This window comes from Oryzias melastigma, linkage group LG22 (genome assembly GCF_002922805.2).
Source record: "Oryzias melastigma strain HK-1 linkage group LG22, ASM292280v2, whole genome shotgun sequence".
In the NCBI taxonomy this organism is placed as follows: domain Eukaryota; kingdom Metazoa; phylum Chordata; class Actinopteri; order Beloniformes; family Adrianichthyidae; genus Oryzias; species Oryzias melastigma.
The window spans coordinates 13,376,146-13,399,038 of NC_050533.1; the positions used below are offsets into that span (position 1 = coordinate 13,376,146).

General features: G+C 41.1%; 1 protein-coding gene across 4 annotated transcripts in view; it reads left to right on the plus strand.

The window, feature by feature from the left end:
• LOC112149339 (protein unc-79 homolog) overlaps nucleotides 1-22,893 on the plus strand; it is a 34,353-nt gene that overhangs the window by 585 nt on the left and 10,875 nt on the right. For all 4 annotated transcript variants that reach the window (XM_024277024.2, XM_024277097.2, XM_024277184.2 and 1 more), the window contains exons 2-32: nucleotides 1,008-1,128; nucleotides 3,920-4,233; nucleotides 4,900-5,070; nucleotides 5,197-5,292; nucleotides 5,386-5,441; nucleotides 6,227-6,356; nucleotides 7,050-7,114; nucleotides 7,907-7,995; nucleotides 8,190-8,230; nucleotides 9,239-9,267; nucleotides 10,155-10,384; nucleotides 12,286-12,457; nucleotides 12,571-12,801; nucleotides 12,885-13,075; nucleotides 14,082-14,205; nucleotides 14,632-14,772; nucleotides 15,032-15,247; nucleotides 15,445-15,672; nucleotides 15,899-16,040; nucleotides 16,187-16,266; nucleotides 16,337-16,485; nucleotides 16,561-16,718; nucleotides 17,624-17,805; nucleotides 17,903-18,104; nucleotides 18,183-18,365; nucleotides 19,189-19,257; nucleotides 19,496-19,833; nucleotides 19,908-20,090; nucleotides 20,535-20,697; nucleotides 20,907-21,056; nucleotides 21,131-22,390. In XM_024277024.2, the coding sequence (XP_024132792.1) occupies nucleotides 1,008-1,128; nucleotides 3,920-4,233; nucleotides 4,900-5,070; nucleotides 5,197-5,292; nucleotides 5,386-5,441; nucleotides 6,227-6,356; nucleotides 7,050-7,114; nucleotides 7,907-7,995; nucleotides 8,190-8,230; nucleotides 9,239-9,267; nucleotides 10,155-10,384; nucleotides 12,286-12,457; nucleotides 12,571-12,801; nucleotides 12,885-13,075; nucleotides 14,082-14,205; nucleotides 14,632-14,772; nucleotides 15,032-15,247; nucleotides 15,445-15,672; nucleotides 15,899-16,040; nucleotides 16,187-16,266; nucleotides 16,337-16,485; nucleotides 16,561-16,718; nucleotides 17,624-17,805; nucleotides 17,903-18,104; nucleotides 18,183-18,365; nucleotides 19,189-19,257; nucleotides 19,496-19,833; nucleotides 19,908-20,090; nucleotides 20,535-20,697; nucleotides 20,907-21,056; nucleotides 21,131-22,390 (5,904 nt within the window). The remainder of the gene's footprint in view (nucleotides 1-1,007; nucleotides 1,129-3,919; nucleotides 4,234-4,899; nucleotides 5,071-5,196; nucleotides 5,293-5,385; nucleotides 5,442-6,226; nucleotides 6,357-7,049; nucleotides 7,115-7,906; nucleotides 7,996-8,189; nucleotides 8,231-9,238; nucleotides 9,268-10,154; nucleotides 10,385-12,285; nucleotides 12,458-12,570; nucleotides 12,802-12,884; nucleotides 13,076-14,081; nucleotides 14,206-14,631; nucleotides 14,773-15,031; nucleotides 15,248-15,444; nucleotides 15,673-15,898; nucleotides 16,041-16,186; nucleotides 16,267-16,336; nucleotides 16,486-16,560; nucleotides 16,719-17,623; nucleotides 17,806-17,902; nucleotides 18,105-18,182; nucleotides 18,366-19,188; nucleotides 19,258-19,495; nucleotides 19,834-19,907; nucleotides 20,091-20,534; nucleotides 20,698-20,906; nucleotides 21,057-21,130; nucleotides 22,391-22,893) is intronic.

Consider the following 22,893-nt stretch of genomic DNA (forward strand, 5'->3'; position numbering starts at 1 on the left):
CGCGAAAAAACGGGGAGCTGTCCTTGGTGATGAAACCGCGGTTGCCAAGGCAGGTTGCAACACGTCCTCCTCACTGCGGCTGGAGGTTTCAGTGCGCAGAGATAGCCTTTCAGTCAAAGAGAGATGCGTTATCCTTCTCTTATTTTTTTTTTATAATAATGCAAATTACAATTGCTGTAATTTTTATTTTTATTTTCTTTGATTGACGTGACTGGGGGATGGAGGGCAAACACAGGATGGTCTCAAGGTCGACTTGATTGTGTATAAGACCTTAGACTTGATGAGAATTTAAATCTGTTGCAGCCCTCCCTTCTTATTTCATTGCTTAGAAATGGGTGTCCCCACACATCCATTTACTTAGACCTCAGAATTTCAACTAAAAAATGTCCAGTTGCATTGGAAAAACGAAACTCAAAGCCACAGTTTGCTTTACAGGTCAGGCTGGAAGCTAAACATCAAAGCCCCTGAATATGGGTCATGTGTTTCCCACATCAGCTTTATTTGAAGTCTTAATTAGCCATTGCAAAAGTGACATCTGACACAACATGGAGCTAGTTCAACAGGAAGGGGCCAGCTGGGCTCGGTGCTGCAGCGTGTCTCTCCGTGTTTGAAGGCAGGGAAGCCCCTCTCATGCTCAAGCTGAGCACATTCTTCTCAGCTTGTCATGGGACTTGAACTGACAACCTTTTGTTCATGAGTGTATTTCTGTAAGCAATAGGTTACTGTCTCCTCGGAGGCTTCCTGTGACTTAACTGCTGCACCATAAAGGTCACCTGGTTAAGGCCAGAGAGCCATGGGAACATGGACTCTTTGTTTAACTTGATAATTAAAACACTCATGTTCTATATATACGGCGCAGCGACACACTTGGGTCGCAGCCAAGCAACAGGAGAAACACACTGTTTTTGTTTGTGCTCTTGCGCAGCTGCATATATTCTGCCAAGAACAGGATTTGCTACCGTGTTGATTTGCTTTGTTTGATCTACTCTGCTCTTTATTTTGTCTAGTTGCCTCTAAGATACGATACTTGCAAGAGTATCACAACCGCGTGCAACACAATATTTATCCTGTGCCCTCCGGAACAGACATTGCAAACACACTGAAATACTTTTCCCAAACGCTGCTCAGGTAAGTACCCCGCTCTAGAGCCATCAGATGAAGTAACAAACTTAGCTGTACACCTTCCTTCACCATCAGATGAGACTACTTACACCAGGTTACTTCTGCACATTTTTTTTTCCAAAATAAAAGCTTCAAGATAAACAGTTCTCATAGCAACTAAAAATTAGTTACCATGCCTGTTCTGCTACAACAGTAAAGATGGATAGGTTTCTGATGGTTATTGATTCAGTGGCCAGTTGCTAGATGAATCCCTCCCTCGGGTATTCTGCTTCTGTGTCCTTCCCCTGCGGGGCTGGCTTCTCCAGCTTTGCTGTCGCGGGGTCAGCCTGCTCTCTTGGGTCATCTGAAACCTCCAAGGAGGAAATGAATGTTTTTTTTCTACAACAGGTCAAGAAGGCAGCCATTTTAGACACATCTTATCCTTCAAAAGGTTATGTTAAACTAAGGCAGAGATGTTTTGTTTTTGTGCTTTTATTTTTAGCAACTTTTTTTTGCAAAAGTAGCACTGGAGGCCTACTTTAATCATTTTGGGAACAATCTATTAGAGATTGGCAGCTGGCCTAGATTTGGTGCTTTATTCCTCTGCTTCAGAAGGATTATTTATCTGCTGCAGGGTATCTGGATACTTCCTACTTTGGCGAGGGGCTGCCAAGCACCAGCAATCACTGTGCTGCTTAAAACATGGGCTCTCACGGCACTGATTGAGCGTGACAAGGGCTGCATCTGTGGGAATCAGTGTGAACTCGAGTAACGATTTTGTCTCTGAGGGAAAGAATTCTCAGAGTAAAAGAAGAAACGCTCAGCAGGAGCCCGCTCTCACCACAGCCTCAACATTTTCCCAAAGCCCAACCTCTTAGCCTAAGATATGCAGGGCAAATCACTCTGCCCGCCATTAGAAGAGCGTTGTTTCCTCAGCAGGGACTCTGAGATTATTCTTGCACCTGTGTCTCCTAAGGCACTGAGTGAAGGGAAACATAGGAAGAAACGTCAGAGTTAGAAGTAGTGAGCCTTGAAAAGTGGAGCAGGCATGTGTCATTTTATTTTTTTTTGGATAGAAGAACGGTCAGTTGAGGTTGTTGATTCATGCACAAGATTAGAAAAAAAGGGAGCAAATCAAAATAGTTTTTCTGCTTCCTTATTGGCTAATTTGGAATAAAATGCCAAATTGTGCCACCTCACTATATAGACACATATTCCAGATGCACACAGGTGATAGTGCAGGGTTTGACAGTAAATGTATGTCATGTGTCTGTGCATTTCTACATGTGTTACATGTCATATGCAAATGTTTGTGCGTGTATGTATGTGTGCACATATGGGTGTTTTTTTGAATGTCTAGTGTGTGAGCGGGTCCGTTTTTGTCTGTGTTCATTGTTCAAATTGAAAATGTTGTTTCTATTATAAACAGGCGGTGAAAAAGTCATACTCTGAGATCCGGTCTGCTTTGTAACGAGATTTATAACGAATGGTCGCCGACTAAAATCTTACAGAGTATCACTTTGAGGGGATCGGTCACATGTAGTAATACTATGTTCTGCTGCTCAACATTATTCATCAAATATCATGTTGAACTATTTCAATGCAATCCCCTTTCTCACTTGCCTTGGAGCTCTAAATGTAATTTTTGAGTGTTTCTTTTAAAAAAATGATAACTGGAGTACATATTTACTGATAATCTGGGCTAAATCACAACCATTTGCCTGATAGAACAGCTTAGCTCTTTGATAACCGTGCATTAAAAAAAGAAAAAAAAAGAGCAATGCTCTCTGGCCCCTCCCTTCCCCTTCTTCCTCCACCCTAGATGCTCCACACTCAACCCAACTAGTTTTTGCTTTTGTTTTTCCCTCTCTTAAAGTCCAATATGTCCACCACCTTCCCCAGGGGACAGCAAACACAATTGTCCATCCTGCATTAGCTCACAAACATGATACTTACCAGTCATCTCCCCTTTGATACAACCTATTCCTTTGTCATTATAGTTTTTCCTCTACTGTAGATTAGTTGTTATATTTATTTAAAAACCTGAATCCATATGCCTGTTGGATCTCATTATTTACTCCGATGATACTGGTGCAGTATCATAAAGTATGCATACGGACATTATTTCTCTGGTGCAATAAACATGTGCTGTGATCTAGGAGCTCTTGATCTAACCTCACACACATGTTTATTACAGGCTCAAGCATGTTTCAAAAGTGCCACCTCTGTATTTTCCCGAACCAATTTGGTGTCACTCCCATCCTTGACAGCCCCACTAAACGCAAAGAAATTTCACCGTAAATTGCATTCCATGGCTCATTGGGCTTACTGCATAGCATCCACTGACTGATTGGAAGATGGCATTCATCGAGGGACAGTGCTTTCTTTGCTGCCGCGTCCCTTCCTTTTTTTGGAGAAGTATGGGGTTGCCACTGAAAACATGCCATTTTTTATATTTTTGCTCCTTGTCACCAGATACGCATGAGATGCAGTGATCATTGCAGTTTGTGGTCATTTTTTTTTCCTCGTTGGTTTTGTTTAAAAATGGAAAGCAAGTCCAAAATAAAAGTGGTTGAAATGAAGTCATTTGGAAAAGACAAAGCAGCGAACAAATTACCCATGCTTGCATTTCTGTACGAAAATAGTGAGACACTGCATCCTATGTGGGGTTTATCTGGGTTTGTTTTTTTCTATTTACGCTGTCTCTGTAGTGCCATTTCAATGTAATGTGCTGTTTTTTTGTGTCTTTGTTGTCTCTTTTTTTCCCTTGTTCCCCTCTCCCACCTTCCCTCCCCTCCCCTCCCCGCCCCCGGAGCAGCATTCTGTCCCGCACAGGCAGGAAGGAGAACCAGGAAGCTTCCAATTTGGCCGTGCCCATGACCATGTGTCTTTTTCCTGTGCCATTCCCACTCACCCCATCTCTAAGACCACAAGTCAGTTCCATCAACCCTACAGTTACTCGCTCCCTCCTTTACAGCGTTCTGCGCGATGCCCCGTCAGACCGCGGGGGGCAGGGGCAGCAGAGTCGGGACGCTCAGCTCTCAGAGTACCCCTCTCTGGACTATCAGGGCCTCTATGTGACCCTCGTGACCCTGCTTGACCTGGTGCCCCTGCTGCAGCACGGTCAGCATGGTGAGTCAAGGCCCAAGTGCACCACTGTTTGTCATCATCATCCTCGAGCCGCCTGGCCTGCATGAAGCCTCTGCTGCTTTTTTTGGCCTTTTTTGTAACGGGAGGAGAGAAGTCCTGCTGAGGATCTTGAGGGATGCATGGGGTGATTGGGAGCACGCTGGATCCTGTCAACCATCATAAGCCATTGGAAACACCTGAAATAAATAGGCCCTCTCTTCTGTGTATCATACCTGAATGCATGTTTGTTCCACAATGTGGGAGAAATGTTTACTTGTGTACTGAAAACGATGGGAAATGTAATAAAAAAAGCATAAAAGAGGGGGATGACTTTAGAGAATGTTCACTCTGTTGTATAAAGCTGCCTCAAAGTCAGTGCTCTTATATGTCATAAATATTTCAACTTTTGTTTTCTCAAAAAAGCTTGAAAGCATGAAGGCTCATAGATTTTTCAGCTTTTCTTAGACGTTACCTTAGAAATTTCTTACAGAAAGGTCACTGCTAACACCAGTCGCTAATGCTAAAATGTTTTACTTTTATTGTTGAATTCTGGGTTTTATATAACTTGTATGTACATACGGTATGTAAATACTGCATGTACAGTTGATTGAATGTGTGTTTGTGTATGTCTTTTTTTTTGTCTTTTTTGCCTTCTCCTTTTCTCATCAGATCTGGGCCAGTCTATATTTTACACAACAGCTTGCCTCCTCCCCTTTCTCACTGATGATATCCTCAGCACTTTGCCCTACACTATGATCTCCACATTAGCCACATTTCCCCCTTTTCTCCATAAAGACATCATTGAGTATCTGAGCACATCTTTCCTCCCTATGGCAATATGTGAGTACAACTATGTCAACAAGTGTGAGAAATCTGATTTAATGAATCTGAAAAACCCTATATTAGTTAAATATATAAAAACGTTTCTTTTTCCTACCAAGAAAAACCTTTTTCCCTCTTTTCCAGTGGGCTCTACAAGAAAGGAAGGCGGAGTCCCAGCTTATGTCAATCTGTCAGCTTCGTCTATGCTCATGATTGCAATGCAGTACACCTCAAACCCGGGTACGTCTCTGTGGTCACAGTCACTGCCTGTGCTCGAATTCAACGTAAACTTTCTTCAACTCTCTGCTGATACGGATCTCTTCCTCTTCTTAGTTTATCACTGTCAGTTGTTGGAGTGTCTGATGAAGCACAAACAGGAAGTCTGGAAGGTACATTTACTTTACATATTTAACCCTGTAAAGCCCTCTTCATCACATAAATTCTATTATTTTTTTTTTCAAATTAAAAGTTTTTGAAACTTTTTGATGAAATCCACAACAACATTTTGCCAGATTATTTTCTTTATGAGATATAGATATTCTGATATGTAAGGTGATTTGGTAAGTTTTTGTTCACAACAATGTTATTTTAAGACACAAAAATATTGACATGGAGGTTCAAGAAAAAAAAAAGCACCTTATTTATCCACACAAATAAAACCTAGTTGTAAAATCTGAGAACTTTGAGTAAAATGTAAAGAAAAAGAAAATTAGTTACTAGTATGAGTGTTTGAAAAGCTGTTCTTGAGAAAGTAGTTTTTTAATGTGTTACAGTACAATAAAAAAAAAAATCCAAAACATATTGAAACAAGCAACAAAATGCCTCAAACAGACAAAATGTGTGAATTGTATCTTACTATTGGAAGAAGATAATTTAAAAAGGCTCAGATAGATTGGATATTTGCCTGGTGAGGTGAATCAGAATCTGGGGGGCCATATGCCTTATTAACACCATCCTGACCTGCCGGCAGTCTAAACCCTTTACCCACTGAGAACATTTGGAGCTTAATGAATAACTACAAGAAAGGAGGCCCTGGATGTTTGAGTCTTTCACCATCAGATTTTGTTTTTCAATGATGAAATAACAAAAATGAAAAAAAATGTTAAATGTTTACTTTTTATTTGGATGATACTGCACATCATGTATTTTTGATATTTTTATTGTTACATTGCAGGACCTGCTTTATGTCATTTCGTACGGCCCGTCCCAAGTAAAACCTGCGGCTGTGCAGATGCTGTTTCATTATTGGCCCAATCTGAAACCACCAGGAGCCATCAGTGAATACAGAGGCCTCCAGTATACTGGTCAGATTCTCTTTATCTGCTGCCTAGTGCTCCTAAAGCTACGGACACACCAGACATGTGACGGTTGTTCAAGAACGTGGGTTCTTGAATGCAAGTATAGTTCATGGTGGTCACACTGGACAAGCAGGGAGGGGCTTCCTTTTCTTTTGCTACTTTTTAGTAGCATGTCTGCCACCTATAGTTCTTTGGCTTGGTGCAAAATGTTGAAGCGCTGCAAGTCTTGTGACTCTTGCTCCAAGCTTTTTCTTTCACACCTCTATCCTGAAGTATGATAGACTTTGTGTCACATGATTCCAACTGGGCACAAACTGCAAATATTAATTTCTCATAAGTTTTTAAGCGGTTAGCACTAATGGAAATTAGAAGGGACTCCATCCATGTGTCGCTACCAAATCAGAGTCCCTGACTGGCCAAAGTTTGACCTAATGTGCATTCAGTGGCCACACATTTTGTACACAAACCTTAAAAACTGTCTTAAAAACTGCAAATGCGAGAGTTTGAACACGGAAGCCCGAAACGTGCATTTACATAGACTTTTCAATGGAAGTGGCCGGTTGAGTGCAAGTTGCCGAAGGCGCTGTGAACGTAGCTTTAGACTGACCAAATGTTTAATCTATATCTACCAATTTTAGCTTTCCTCTGAAATTTCCATCGTTTTCAAACTTCTGTATGACATCTTCTTTCCTTGTTCAGCCTGGAATCCCATCCATTGTCAACACATTGAGTGCCACAATGCCATCAATAAACCTGCTGTTAAGGTGAATTTTGCAGAAAAAAAATTGCTTTACAGTGCAATGTATGTATCAAAAATCCACCACATATTCAATAGTGTCTTTGTGATAAAAAAAGCATGTGTAAGAAGACTTCATCAAATCCAGCCGTGCACACAGGCAGGGTTGCTTTTGTCTGGCTTCTTTATAAATAAATCAGTATGGAAACATGGGATATCATATTCTATCAGCTTTACCCCAGTCGGCTGCTGCACCTCAACTTCATCATGTGCACCTCCCTCACCTCTCCTGTGCTCAAAAGTGAGTTGGAAGAAGGAGCCCAGATTTCAATTACCAGGAGCAAGAAGGCGTTATGGGGGAGGGGGGGCGGGGGCCTTAATTGGAAGCAGTGACCCCACGCGAGCCCTTGAGGATAGGGATGGAATCAAGTGAGCACAGTAAATTACAAAGAACCATCTGAACACCGAGGCCTTAAGCGTTTAACACAGGGGCAGGGACAGGTTGCTAAAAAATGGGGTGCAGCATATGCAGCCAGTCATCCTCACTGAGGAGAGAACTGTGATATTACACAAGTTTCTGTTTTATAGTTCAATACACCTTCAAATATTCTTAATATTTTAAAATAAAGATGACTGTTTATATTTGATAAAATCAATATTTTTCTCATAAATCAGAGCATAGCATTGTTTTTTTTCAACAGGTTGTGTTTTATTTGTTTCTACGTAATGCAAAGCAGTAAAAATAAAGGCGGTTAAGGCCTCTTTTAATCATTTTGTCTATTTTTTTATTTTATTTTGACACTGTCTATTATTGTTGCAGATGTGTATTGATCCTACTCTCTCAGTTGCTCTGGGAGACAAGCCCCCTCCACTTTATATATGTGAGGAGTGCAGCCAGAGGATAGCTGGGTACGTTTCATCTTTTTTACCCTCAGCTTTTCAGTCAGTCTTCCCTCAGATTTAACCCAAACATGAATCCACTTAGTTCTCCTTTCATCAAAATGTAATCCATTACAATTTCCTGTCTTTTTGGGCTCTGATATTAGAAATATTTGGCATTCTATGAGTCACTCTTAAAAAAAATATCTATTTAACCTTTCCAGGGATCATGCTGAATGGCTTGTTGATGTCCTTCTGCCTCAAGGTGAGCAAAAGATAGAAGGTTTTGGAATTTTACTATTTATTTAGGAAATGTTATAATCTTACAAAACCAGAAAGATGATACCTGTGTGATTTTTGTTCATCATTTACTAAATTACAAAAAATGAAACTATAGTTTGTTCTAATTGCATGATTGCATGAAGCTCTCCAGTTAAAACATTGGTTAATGATCCTCAGTAGATAACAAACCCACCCATCCTGCAGTCACACTGATTAGTATAATCAGATTGGTGTGTTTTCCAGGATGTTTGGGGCTCATAGGCAGAGATAAACTGATGAGCTATTTCCAGTCTTGTTAGGTTTACAGGATTTTTTTTGTCTCACTGTGGCCTGTAGCAAACAGTTAAATCCATAAAGCAGCACAAGATTTAAAGGGATTTCATTTTACTTCCCATCATACATTTATTTTAGAAATTTGGTGTATTTGAACTCAACTTATTTAAAAGGTAAAAATCTTATCACACTTCACAGCTTTTAATAGAAATGATTTATTCTTGTTTTGATATCATATTAGCAAACTTGTAAATAACAATATTTATGCTCGGTGGGAAACAACTCCCAATTATGATATGTCCTCCACCATTCTTTATCTTGATATATGATTTTCCTTTTAACCAACACTTAAAAAATCTTGAGCTTTTTACATTTTAAAGGTTTCCTTGATGTTTCTTATTTAAAAGCAAGCATTTTTTCTGGTATCCAGTGTTTACAGTTTTAGCTCATATATATATACTTTATGTATGATCGTGTTTTAACAGTGAGAATAATATTTTAGATCTCAGGAGTATTATTTTTAACTTACTTGTTATTCATTCAGCATAAACTAGAATGAAGTTAAATACTGTAGAAGCAAGGATTACATTTTTAACACATTTTTTTAGATTTGGGAGCGATGTGGGGTACTGACATTGCTGTAAAATTAGAATCTAAAAGACCTTTTTGCAAATATGAATGTCTTCAGAATGTTTATTGTTGTTATGTTTTTCTGCAGCAGAGATATCTGCCATTTGTCAAAAGAAGGTAAGAAATTTAATGTTGTATCATCTAAAAGATGTATTAATGTATTAACCTGCATGATCATTGTTCTTTATAAAGTCCATGCACTTCAGCATAAAAAATATCACTGCATACATTCTTAAATCTATGTTATTGTTTTATTTATTACCATTGAATATTAGCTTTTTAAAAATATATATAATTTTAAATCAAGCTACTTCATTTCGGCCAAACCAAAAATGGATCCTGGAAAATAATTAACGTAAAATATTTAATCATCAACCTGTAAATAGTCAACCTTCTTGGTTTCTAGGGAGACTCAGGTAAACTGTGATCAGTATATCAGGAAAATGTGCTGTTCATGGAAAGGGTTGATTTTTATAATCCACAGCCTCAGTCTCTGAAAAGGCTGAACCTGTTCTTTTTTTAGTAACTTATATGTAATTTAAATATAAAAAAGTCTGAGAATAGCCACTTAAAAAAAGCACAAATTAGACAAGCACAGAAAAAAAAAACGCACAGAGGAGCAGCATATTTTATTGTCAAAAGCCAAATCGATGAATAAAAGGACTCACAATCAGATGACAGACATGTTAATTTGATATGGAGCAGTGCATCTCTCTAATGGCACAAGATTAGAGGCGGATCAGATTAGGCTGGCTCTCTAGTGCAGTCCTTTTTATTTTTAGAAATGTGAGACACTGTGGGGACATCAAACTGTTTCTATTCCTGAAAATGCTCGCAAATCAAGCTCCCTTCTCAGATTCTTTTCAATAAAATTGACTATTAAGCTGGAAAAGTTTGGGGAAGTTTTTGATAAAAGAGTGTTTGCTAGTTCTTTTATCCCTTAAAACCAAATTAAAGGGGTTTTTCTCCTGTTATCCTTCTTATCATGGCTTCACCAACTGTAGAACTGTAGCTCTCATGTCAGGAGGGCCGTGGTCACCTGCTTCTCAGCTGGCTGCTGCGGGCGCCATGGCAACCGGCCTGTCCGCTACTGCAAGCGTTGCCATGTCAACCACCACAGCAGCGAGGTGGGGGCTGCGGCGGAGACCCATCTATACCAGACATCACCTCCACCCATCAACACCCGAGAGTGTGGAGCGGAGGAGCTGGTGTGCACTGTAGAGGCTGTTATAAGGTCAGTACAGGGTTGTGCGAACGTCACAGGCGCCAGATGAAAGCCTGTGACGCTCTAGTGGGACTGCAAGACAAGAACACTGCATCGCTTATCAGTCTTCCACAAAACGTGTTCTCTTTTAATTAGAAGCTTCATTCATTAGAACATACCGATCTCCTTCTGCTCTCAGCTGCTCACAGTGAATCATCTGCCTCCCCCTCACCTTATCCTTTGCATCTTTTTCTCTCTTTCATCCTCTCTTTCACTGCATCCATAAATCTAATCCTTGGTTTTCTTTTCAGCCTCTAACCACAAGATCCTTTCACCAAATGTGTCACTATCCTTCTTCTGTGTGTGATTTATCCATTTAAATCTGGCAATATTGTGTTTTCCACATAGCAGAAATATAAAATATACACATAATGTACATGATGAGATCTGGCTATGACCGACCATCTGTTTATGTCAATGTCTGTACATCAAAAACATTAATGACAAATGAGGGATGGGTTTGTTTATTGAAATCCAAATACTGGCTTGATACAGGAAGTGAGGCAGAACTAAAAAAAATGAGGCTTTATTTGTGTTTATTTGTCAGATAAACAGAGCTGGCACATGGGAAGCCAGAGTTTGTTTCCCAGGGAGTGCAATGAGCTGAATCCAGTGTAGGTCCTCAGGCAAGACCCTTCATGCTGCTGCTTACCTATGTAGCCAAAAGGGGGCCTGAATTTGGGGTATCTGTGCCGGTCCCTGGCCTGGATAAAACACAGGATTGTGTCAGGAATAGTATCTGGTGTAAAAATCTCTGCTGTATTTCCATTACACATATGCACAAAACTTAAGCAAAATTTTCATCATCTATCAAAGGAGACGTCAGCTTCTAATTCAGGCTATGAAGCAGCAAGCTACGTGGGAGCGGCTACAGCTGAAGTAATTATGGGAAATGGTGGTTGGTGATTTTACAGAGAAGATGTGGATCCAACAATTCCGCTTTTGATGAGCTGTGTGATGCTGCGGAACCTCTTGTGTTGCAGTCACTGTTGGTTGCGTGACTCATTTAATTCGAATAAAGTGTTTTCATTGCAGTTTTGCGAAATATTTCCGTTTGGATTCACCTCAAAACCACCTTCTCTCAGCACCAAAACTTTTTTTTTTGGGATAAATGCAAGGTTATATGAAGTTGTTGTGTTGCCATTAGGCAAATTTATCATCTAAAATCTAATTTTTGCAATTTCATTGTCAATGGAAACGTAGCTATTGAGAGTTGATCCACTCTGGTGACCCCTGAGGGGATATAACGAAAGGTGAACAACAACAAAATCCATTCATCCGTCCATTTTCATAACCTGTTTAATCGCGTTCAGGGTCACGGGGTTGCTGGAGCCTATCCTAGCCACCTTTTGGCGAAGGCAGGTTCCACCCTAGATCAGGGCTGTCAAACGCCAGGCCTTGAGGGCAGGCGTCCTACAAATGTTCCAGACCAACGTGCCATCAAAGCTCCTTGTTGACTAAAATATACCTGGAAAACTAGCAGGAGGCCGGCCCTCGAGGTCTGGAGACATTGACGCCCCTGCCCTAGTTCAGTTTACTAAATCCAAAAACTTAAAAAAAAAAATAGCACAAGAAATCCAGAAGACATAAACCTTTGAGTGTCACTGAGTGAAAACCTGTTGGGATACCCTGTTGTTAGCTGTCATAAATTTTAATAACTTTAAATCATCTTTCCTACTGTGCTTTGATCCATACATAAAAGCACTGAGGGTGTTCTTACATTTTCTCACGCAAATTTTTCCCAAATTTAAATAAAAATTAATAAAATGATGATATTGTGTTTAGACTTTATATTTTTTTGAACATACTGTTATTCATTAAAGGTTTTACTGCGCTGTCTCTGTTTGTCTGAACTCTCCATGCTCTCTCAGTCTTCTGAAGGAGGCAGAAATCCACGCTGAACAGCGGGAGTTTGAGCTGAACAGGCGTCGTCAGATGGGCCTGTCTGCCTCTCACCACTCTCTTGACAACATCGAGTTTGATAACAAGGAGGACGACCAGCATGACCAGCGTCTCCTCAGTCAATTTGGCATCTGGTTCCTGGTGGGTAATCCCCGTGGCTGTCAATAACAAGAGGGGGGTGGAAAAGGGTGTGCACAGCACTCTCATTTTTTTTCTTTTTTTTTTCTGAGTGTGTGTTTTGCTTCCGTCCAAAGGTAAGCCTGTGCACCCCCAACGAGAACACGCCCACGGAGAGCCTGGCTCGGCTGGTCAGCATGGTCTTCCAGTGGTTTCACTCCACTGCCTACATGATGGACGATGAAGTGGGAAGCCTGGTGGAGAAGCTGAAGCCGCAGTTTGTCACAAAATGGCTGAAGACTGTGTGTGAAGTGCGCTTTGATGTCATGGTCATGTGTCTGCTGCCCAAACCCGTAGAATTTGCCAGAGTGAGAAAAAAGAAAAATCAAAATGAAAGGAGTAGTAAGGTAAAGCATTTGAGGTCACCACTGTGTCTTCATCCTTTTATAAGGTGGGAGGCTACTGGGACAAGTCGTGTAGCACGGTGACTCAGCTAAAAGAGGGTCTGAACCGTATCCTGTGTCTGATACCGTACAACGTCATCAGCCAGCCTCTCTGGGAGTGCTTTATGCCTGAGTGGCTGGAGGCTATCCGCACGGAGGTACCAGACAGCCAGCTCAAGGAGTTCCGGGAAGTGCTTAGGTACTTTCAGCATCTATTTCTCCTTTTTCTTTTTGATTTGAAAAGGTAGAAACATTTACATTACAAAATTTTAAAAGTCCTTTATTTTTCCCCCCTTAAATTCCAAAACAAATTAGCTAAAGAATGAACTATAGTTCTTAAAGTTAGATCACTTCATACAAATAATATTAAGACAAGTTAGGAACACTTTGTGTGTGGACATAGTTATCAGTTATTCAAGAGGACTCATACAAAACTTGACTGAAAAGGTGATAAGAATTTGATCAATTTAGCCTAAATTTTTTGGAATGTTTCATTTCGAATAAACAAAAAATGTTGTGGTTCTCCAAATTTGGCGAGACTGAATTTTTCAATTTTTATAGAGATAGTTTTATTTTTTATTTTTTTTTGCTGCAGCAGCAGCTGTGTATCTATCATCAGGATTGTGGTAAAGATCGACAAAAGTAAAAATTAACTAAATTGTTTCTTAAGCACTAAATTTTGTGTTCTGTGAACATTTTTTTCAATACTGAATAAGTGTTGGACATTCCAAAAACACATTTTGATGGTTAATTTCCAACATCTACAATTTACTTTTCTGCATTTGCTTTGTAGAGGAATTTTAAAATTAACATTATATTTTAGCTTCAATTTCACATTTTTTCTCTGTTTCTTTTGCATTGACTAATGCACTGTACAGCTTTGAAATAGATGTATTTATAGTAGAACTATAAGTAGCCTTCAAATTAATGAACCAGAAAAAGTCAGTCTGTCATAAATCACAACCTTTGTATGTAAATAAATATGTTTGCTAGATCCTTATTTATCTAAGATTTAAATATTTGATCTCATCATCTATTTCAAAGAATAAACCCACTAAGACTTTAAATTACGCTACAACACATGCATTTATAGTCAAAATGTGTAGAAACAGGAAGGCATGATTTCATAGAATGTCTAATTTTGCAATTCTGACTGTACTAATGCGATCAAACTGCACTCCTGGTGTCTTTCTCCCCCCATGCAGCAAAATGTTTGACATCGAGTTGTGCCCCCTGCCCTTCTCCATGGAGGAAATGTTTGGCTTCATCAGTTGCAGATTCTCTGGCTACCCTGCGTCCGTCCAGGAGCAGGCTCTTCTGTGGCTGCATGTGAGCGCTCTCTCTCACACATAAACTCATTTTGTCTGCCACGGGTCCTGCAGCTCAGTCCACTGTGAGTGTGAACTGAACAGCTTGTAAGAGTGTTAAAGTCTGGGCCGTGGCCCTGCTGAATGTGGATCTGGGTTACAGAATGAGACCGAGAACCACAGGTGGGATTTTATTTTATTCCACTTGCAGTAACAGAATGCTGCACTATTCCCATTTGTAATATTTAAGGTTTTCTGCCATTTTTATTTACTCTACTATTTAAAAGTCTTGATCATCAGTTTTAATGGAATCCTCCATCATAGAACTTGAAGATAATAGAATTAATTAGTTGGTTTCTCTCTTCAAAACATGATTTAGAAAAATATTTAAAAGTAAAGAAATTGCTTTAAATAGGACTTTTGTGTCTTTCTGTTTTGTGCTCTGCAGGTGTTGTCAGAGCTCGACATCGTGGTTCCTCTTCAGCTGCTGATCGGGATGTTCTCCGATGGAGTGAACTCGTTAAAAGAACTGGCCAATCAGAGAAAAGCCCGTGCCTCGGATCTGTCTGGAAACAACGAAGCACGCCGGGTGAGCAGGACGTCGATGAAAAGGAAAACATCAGACATCAATACATCTCATTCCTCATTTTTTTTATTTTTTATTTTTAACTACTCATTTGTGAAGTTGCCATGGCAACTGCCATCATCTAAATATAGAATTTGTTGTGGGCTTGATTGAACTTGAATGTGATGCAGATTAATGACAGAAAATAACATGTTAAAATAGTCTAAAGTACATATTAAAAAAAACAAATGATCTAATAAAAAAATGGCAATCTTTGTCGTAGGTGAGTGTGGTGTCAGATCCAGGACGCCGTGGGCAACACAACACCCTCAGCCCATTCCCGAGTCCCTTCAGAAGCCCGTTTCGTAGCCCCCTGCGCTGCAGTCCCTTTAAAAACTTGGGTCACGCCACCGGCCACTGCGCTCTGGACCTGGACTGTGACGACGATGACATGAACCTCGGCTGTTTCATCCTCATGTTTGACCTGATCTTAAAGCAGGTAATTTAAAAGAAAAAGAAAATGTGAAATGTCAAATTTTGCCATATTTCTCTTTTATCTCGTATTCCATTTGCTTAGTGTAAAGTTAAATTTAAGGTAAAACAAAAGAAACAGTAGAATAGTCACAGGTGGGACCCAGAGATTTTTGTGTCATGCTCCACTTTTGCTAAACCCCGCCCCTCCCTTGGCTGTTTCAGATGGAGCTCCAGGATGATGGTGTGATGCTGGGTCTAGACAGCAGCCTCGGGAAGGATATTGTGGGCATCATCAACAATGTCTTCCAGGCGCCGTGGGGGGGCTCACATACCTGCCAGAAGGATGAAAAGGCCCTTGAGTGCAGCTTGTGCCAATCCAGCATTCTGTGCTACCAGCTGGGCTGTGAGCTCCTGGAGAGGCTGACCCCCCGGGATGAGATAAACCTGGTGGTGAGACACGCTGCATGCATAAATTAACCTTGAACATTCAGCAGGTACGGCTTTGCGGTAAATCCACCCCCTCCAGCCCTGCATTCATTGCCAAATAGACAAACAAGCAAGTATAGTTATGGCACAATAAAACCATAAAGGAAAATTGCATCAAGCTAAATTATGGATGTTGCAAAAAGTGATTTATTACTCTGCATAGAAGTCTTTCAATACAATGTTTCTGCAGGAACCCACCGATAGTTTGGAGGAAACCTTACTCTCATGTCAAAAAGATTTCTCCATCGGGGCGGAGAATGAAAGCGAGGAAGGAGACAATCCATCCGGGACTAACACAGAGGAACCAAGCAACCACTCTCCAGAGGATACAGGTTAGAACTACACTTCATGTTCCATAGGAGTATTTGGAATTTATAACCACATGCTTCAATATACTTTAGATTCAGATTTGCTCATCTGGTTTCAAAACTTTGGTGAATTAGTTTGAAATTTAAACAATCTCCTTGTTTTATTCCAGCCATGAAAAATAATTCCGACAAGAAGTTCTCCTACCAGCAGCTCCCCGTTTCGCTAAAGCTTATATACACGGTCCTTCAGGTAATGTGTCAAAAAAGCTACAAATTGGTTAAAGAGGCCTTCGAAGTTAAGATTGCTCTGGCTTTTCCAGGAAATGTCAAAGTTTGAGGAGCCCGACATCCTGTTCAACATGCTGAACTGTTTGAAGATCCTGTGTCTCCATGGCGAGTGTTTGTACCTCGCCCGTAAGGACCACCCCGCGTTTCTGGCTTACATCCAGGAGAAGATGCTCATCCCCAGGTGTGTGCTGCAGCGAAGGAACCCGTTGCTGCTCACGTATAAGAGAATCAGACGGCTTTACTGTTTGTGTTTCAGCCTGTGGTCGATGTTGAAGTCCGAGTTCTGCCAGCTGGCCTCCCTGTCCGTGCCGCAGCTCCTCCATGCCCTCTCGCTGCCTCATGGGGCCGACATCTTCTGGAACCTGATCAACACCAACTTCAATAACAAAGACTGGAAAATACGATTTGAAGCTGGTGAGAATTTTTTAGTCTTTCATGGTTTCATTTGATGAAAGTGCAGTTATCCTTGCATGATCTCTTCCTAAACTACATCCTGCTCCCTCCTCGAGCCTGTGTTGCTATGGTTACTGTAGTACTTAAAAAGGCAGTATGGGAGGATCAGTGGGATTGATGTTTTTTTTCTTGCATGTGATTTGCAGGGAGCAGTTTTGTGACCTTGAAAAAAGGGGTTGTACATGCTCACTAAGACTTGATGTACATGGAATATAGGAAATTGTGGAGCCTGATATTCAGCAAATATCTCACAAATCTATAATTAAAGCTATTTGCTTTGATAAATGTCCTAAATAATACAAATTAGCAGATAAATTAAGGTATTTCATCAAGAACATAGACATCTTATTTGGTCATGTTTAAATTATTACAACATTTATTCAATAATGATGAGACCCAAATAGTATAAATTGATATATGTAGCTATAAAGCCTTTAAAAACTAATAAAAAAATGTCAGTTTGCAACTGCACAGTTTCTCATCTACTGCCATCTAGTGGTCAATGTGGGGATTTTTCCACCAGGTGACATTTGGTGAGAGCATGATGTCAGATGGTTTAGAGTTGAATTAATAAAACTTAAAGTGTCAGAAATTATATTTTAAAATGAAGGAATTATTTGTATATTGGTATAATTTTTTTGTCCAGTCGAGAAAATGTAAAAATAGTACTAATTTCCCAATCCCAATACCAAACTTTGGAACAAACTTCCACTTTCTCGACTAAACTCTGTCAACGCTTTCAAAAGGCAACTTAAGACACTTCTTTATAAACTGAACCCAAACCTATTTCTGTTTGATAAATTACAAAATATATATATAAATATATATGTTGGTATTTTTTTTCTCTTTTTGTCAAATCTCTCCAGTTGAGAAGGTTGCTGTGCTGTGTCGGTTCCTGGACATCGGTGCAGTGACTAAAAACCATTTGCTAAAGTACGCTTTGGCCCATGCTTTCTGCTGTTTCCTGGCTTCAGTGGAAGATGTCAACCCAGCTGTGGCCACCAGAGCCCGACTGTTGCTGGACACCATCAAAAGACCGGCTCTTCAGGTGATCTGTGCTACACTGGAGTCAAGAAATGCAACATGTTTATCAATGTATCAAGGGTGCATTCATGCTAAAGTGAGAGCGTGTGTACATTCTGCAGGGACTGTGTTTGTGCATGGACTTCCAGTTTGACACTGTGGTCAGAGATCGCCCCATCATTCTCAGCAAACTTCTGCTGCTGCATTTCCTGAAGAAGGACATTCCGGCTCTAAGTTGGGAATTTTTTGTGAACCGCTTTGAAACATTATCACTTGAGGCTCAGCTGCACTTGGACTGCAACAAGGAGTTCCCATTCCCCACAAGTATTTAATAACTACTATGCCATCTTTCATTTTTATCACTATTTACAGTCTAAAAGAGTTTTAACTTTCTCCTGACAGCCATCACAGCTGTTCGGACCAATGTTGCCAACCTCAGCGATGCGGCAATGTGGAAAATAAGAAGAGCCCGCTTTGCCAGGAACCAGCAGAAGAGCGTGCGCTCGCTGCGTGACAGCGTTAGAGGAGACCCGTCAGACTCTAAACGGGCATTTTCACTGCCAGAATCCCTGAGCAATCGACTTCGTGAGTAGATAAACTCATGTCATGAAGTCATCAAGTTCACTTTTACACTTGGTCTCTTCAGTTTTACTTTTGACCAAATGCTATTTGCATGAATGTTTTGCATTTGAGGCTTGTTTAAGAGCCTCTTATGTCCTTCCTCCTGCTCAACATTTAAGTTGATTACAAGATTCAAAACCCCCTTTCCGATGCTCAGTTTGACCTGCAGCAGATCATCTCGATCATGTCTATTTGCTTAACTGCAGTGAGTTTCTGCCACGTGATTGGCTGATTAGAAATTTGCATTAACAAGCAGTTGGATAGGTGTGCCTAATAAAGTGGCTGGTGAGTGTTTATACGAAAACCTTGACCCAAAAATTAAGGTCTGAACCAAACCGAGAAGAAGGTAGTGCTTACCATCACACTACTGCACAGAGACTCCATACTTTGTTTTAAAAAGAAGTTATTTTGGGACTTATTTTGCATCTGCTTTCTCCTTGAGTTCAATTCACATTTTTCAGTACTAATTGCTATTTTTCCCAATTAAGTAAAAATATCTCTTCACTCAATCAACTATAATTCACCTTAAAAAAATTCTAGAGTTTCACATGCTTTAATGCTTTAAATATTAGATTTTTCTTGCTTTAGAAAGTTACACATTTTTTCATATTTTAGACAACAAGCATTAAACAATTTAAATTCTGAAGAATTTCTGTGTCGTTCAGTTATTTGACTTTTTTTGCTCATTGTTGACGTATTAGCACATGCATATAAGCAGGAGCATGCCATGTGCTGCCCTCCCCTGTAAACTTTTCCCTAAAGCGTGTTCTTCGTATGTGATTTTTAGCTTTAAGGCTCACGAGGCAGGAGCTCTCTGCCCCCACACTTGGAGATATGATAGAGAAAGTCCTACCAGGTAAATGATGCTCTAAAATGTGTAACTACACCATAACTGAGGAACAGCACAGTGAAAAAAGCAGGGAAAGAGAGGAAAAAAGCTTTTGCAAATAGCTGGACTTCCTTTGTGTGCATTCCATGTTTTCCATAAATAAAGAGTTGTATGTGTGTCATTCTGACAAGATGAGCTGACTCCCCCTGCCCCCTTTTCTGGCTTTGGTATCCCTTCCCTTCCCCATCCTCTCCTGTGCTTTCAGCACGTTTCCTCCTGCACTTTAACCCTGATGCTTCAGCCCCTCTTGCAGGGCAAACGCCTTCCCCTGAGGACGACTCCATCATCAGGGATCTGCTGCCCGAGAACGCGGGCATCGATCACCAAACGGTCCACCAGCTCATCATGGTGCTCATGAAATTCATGGCTAAAGACCAGAGCAGTGCCGAGGCGGACATCGGCAGCGCCAAGGCTTTCAACACAGTGAAGCGCCACCTGTACGTGCTGCTGGGCTACGACCAGCAGGAGGGCTGCTTCATGATCGCGCCGCAGAAGATGCGCACCTCCACCTGCTTCAACGGGTTCATAGCCGGCATTGCACAGGTGATTGATTTGCATTAAAAGAAATGACATCATAAATCATGAAGATGATCAACTCCACTGGTGTTATTTTCCAGGTTATGGACTATAATATTAGTTTGGGGAAGCAGCTGCTCCCTCTGGTGGTCCAGGTGTTGAAGTACTGCACATGTCCACAGCTGAGACACTACTTCCAGCAGCCCCCCCGGTGCTCCCTGTGGGCTCTGAGGCCTCATATTAGACAGATGTGGCTCAAGGCTCTGCTAGTCATTTTGTATAAGGTACTTTTCTGCCTTCACTTCAATAATACTTTCATTTACAGGGTATGCCACGACTCTGCGATCTGTATGTTTTGCTAATCAAATCGTAGCTAAACAAACAATAAAGCAAAAGTTAGGAGGAATATAGTAATTACTGTTTTATTACATCATACATACATGGAGTTTGACACCCCTGGATAAGCCAACAGAGAGGTTTTTCTTCATTGTCTCTTGCTTTTTAGAAAATGATTTTCCCAAATTTTTAGCAAAACTGTGACTGAAAAATTGAGGTTTGAACCAAATCGTGGGGAAAAGTGAATCGCTGCATCCCTCAGTTTTGGACATTTTTTCATAATTTTAGCTGTGATTCTATTTATATTTACTATAATAACAATTTTAATGGATTCTTTTGCAAAAGACTAAATGTTGTTTTGGTTTGCTGCTTTTGTTTTATAAAATCTGCAGTATCCATACCGAGACATGGATGGCAGTAAGGTGGTCCTCCATCTGATCCACATCACCATCAACACGCTGAACGCTCAGTATCACAGCTGTCGTCCACACGCCGCAGCAGGACCCCTTTACAGCGATAACTCCAACATGAGCCGCTACAGTGAGAAAGAAAAAGGTGGAGCAGAAAGACTTTAGAGTCTTACCGTTTGATCAGCAAAACTTTCATATTTTCAGTGATATATTTGCTGGCTTATCAATTCAAAAGGCAAAATAACTGTTGAGACCAACATGAATATGTTTATTTAGATTCTTATGGACCGTAAATCTGTTTTTTGGGTGATAATAACCTTTTTGAAAATGCTTTGTGTGTTTTTACATTTTTAGAGGAGGACAGCGTTTTCGATGAGTCCGATGTCCATGACACGCCAACTGGTGCTGGAAACAAGGAGTCTCAGACCTTCTTTGCCCGTCTAAAGAGAATCGGAGGCAGCAAGTCGGTGAAGTATCAACCAGTTGAGCTGAATGCCAAGAGAAGTAAAGACATCGTTTCATTATAGTTCTTTTTTTGTTGCTATATTTAATATTTACTGCAATATTCTGTGCACCAGGCGAAATTGAGCTGTCGGAGTATCGTGAGGGGGGCACTCTACCTGACAGCATCCTTCACTGTGTGAGAGAGGAGAGCACGAGGAAGAAGCGGCTGCAGGCCATGCACAAGCAGAAATCTCTGGACATTTCCAACACCGACTCAATTCTCTTCAGTCTGGATGAACACCGGAGGAAATCCTGTATCGATCGCTGCGACATGCAAGTGCCGCCTGTGATCCTGCCTTCCTCTGCGGCGTCCCGAAGGCAGCACGGGAAGGGATCCTCTGATGGCTCTTCGGCTCGAGTCGAGCCAGTGGACCGAAGAGGATCTAAAGGAGGTCAGTCTGACACATCCAAGCATGTCATCCCAGAAGTGCGCCTGAGCTGCATGGAAACCTTTGAAGACAAAATGGATCAGGGTTCTTTAGAGGGATCAGCGCAGGAGAAGGAGGACCAGGATCTCATTGATCTTTCTTCCGACTGCACCTCCATTCAGGAAAAACACTCCTTGCTCTCCATGTCTGACAGTGACTCCTTAGTGTTTGAACCACTGCCTCCACTTAGGATAGTGGAGAGCGATGAAGAGTTTGACCTCAGCACCATCATAGGGACCAAGTTTAACGAGAGCCCCAAAGTCTCAGCTTCCCCTGCCAGTAGCAGCACTTTGCGGCTGTCCCCTGTGGTTCAGGTGAGTGTGGAGGACTGCTCCAGTGAAAGAAAGACACCAGAACTTGTTTCAAGAGAAAGCGGCTCACAACAACTACCTGTGGAGAAGAGACGGAAGCCGCTGAAGCAAAGCGCCTCCTTAGATATCCCCGAGCGCTATGAGAGCATCTGCCTTGAAAGCCCCATGACTCTGAAGCAGAAGAGAGACCTCCTGAGGAAGACGCCAAATGTTCCTGACACATCGATAGACGACACGTCTGAGGATAATCGGACTGGGATCGGGCTCTGCACGAGTCCGTCTGGCAGGACCGTCTTCCTGGACATCCCAGAGGACAAAGCGGAGCCGCTCTCCTCGCCAGAGAAAACCAAAAGCAACAGCAATGATGAAGAAGGGGATGGAGATGACGAGGAAGATGACGACATGGGCGATGAAGCAGACAGCGACCCCAAACCTGATAACGCAGACGACAACGACGAAGCTGAGTTCAAGATCCAGATTGTTCCCAGGCAGCGTAAGCAGAGGAAGATAGCAGTCAGCGCCATCCAGAGAGAATATCTGGACATTTCCTTCAACACGTTCGACAAGCTGGGAGCCGAGCAGACCACAGAAGCGGGTAAGAAGGAGGACGGGTGAAAGATGTTTGAAGACATTTGACGTGGTGTACTTCTGTCAGTAAAGGATACAGTACACAGATTTTTATTAAAACATGTTGCTTATTTTATATCCTCCAGCAGTTTCCAAGTTAAAGTTTTAGATAAAAGAGAAAAAGTTAAATCCTTCTAATCTGCACACTTTAGTCGCATTTTTTAACGTTAAGGTTATTTGTGGTTTTCTAGAGTTTATGACACTTCAGATAGTTAAAAAAAAAAAAACTTTCAATCACGTAAGAGCTTCTAAAAGAAAAGGTGCAAACTTGTGTTGTCCAGGGGGCGGAGCTAGAACATTTTAAAGGAAGGCAAAAAAATTTGGAAGAGTGGCAAATGAGATGAGAGGAAGGCCATTACAAATGAAAGGATCAACACACATAGTTTTATTCTTCTCATTATTATTGGTTTATATCTTAATAATAAGACTAAGGCCGAATCCGAATTATTCCCCCGCACCTCCAATTGAAGG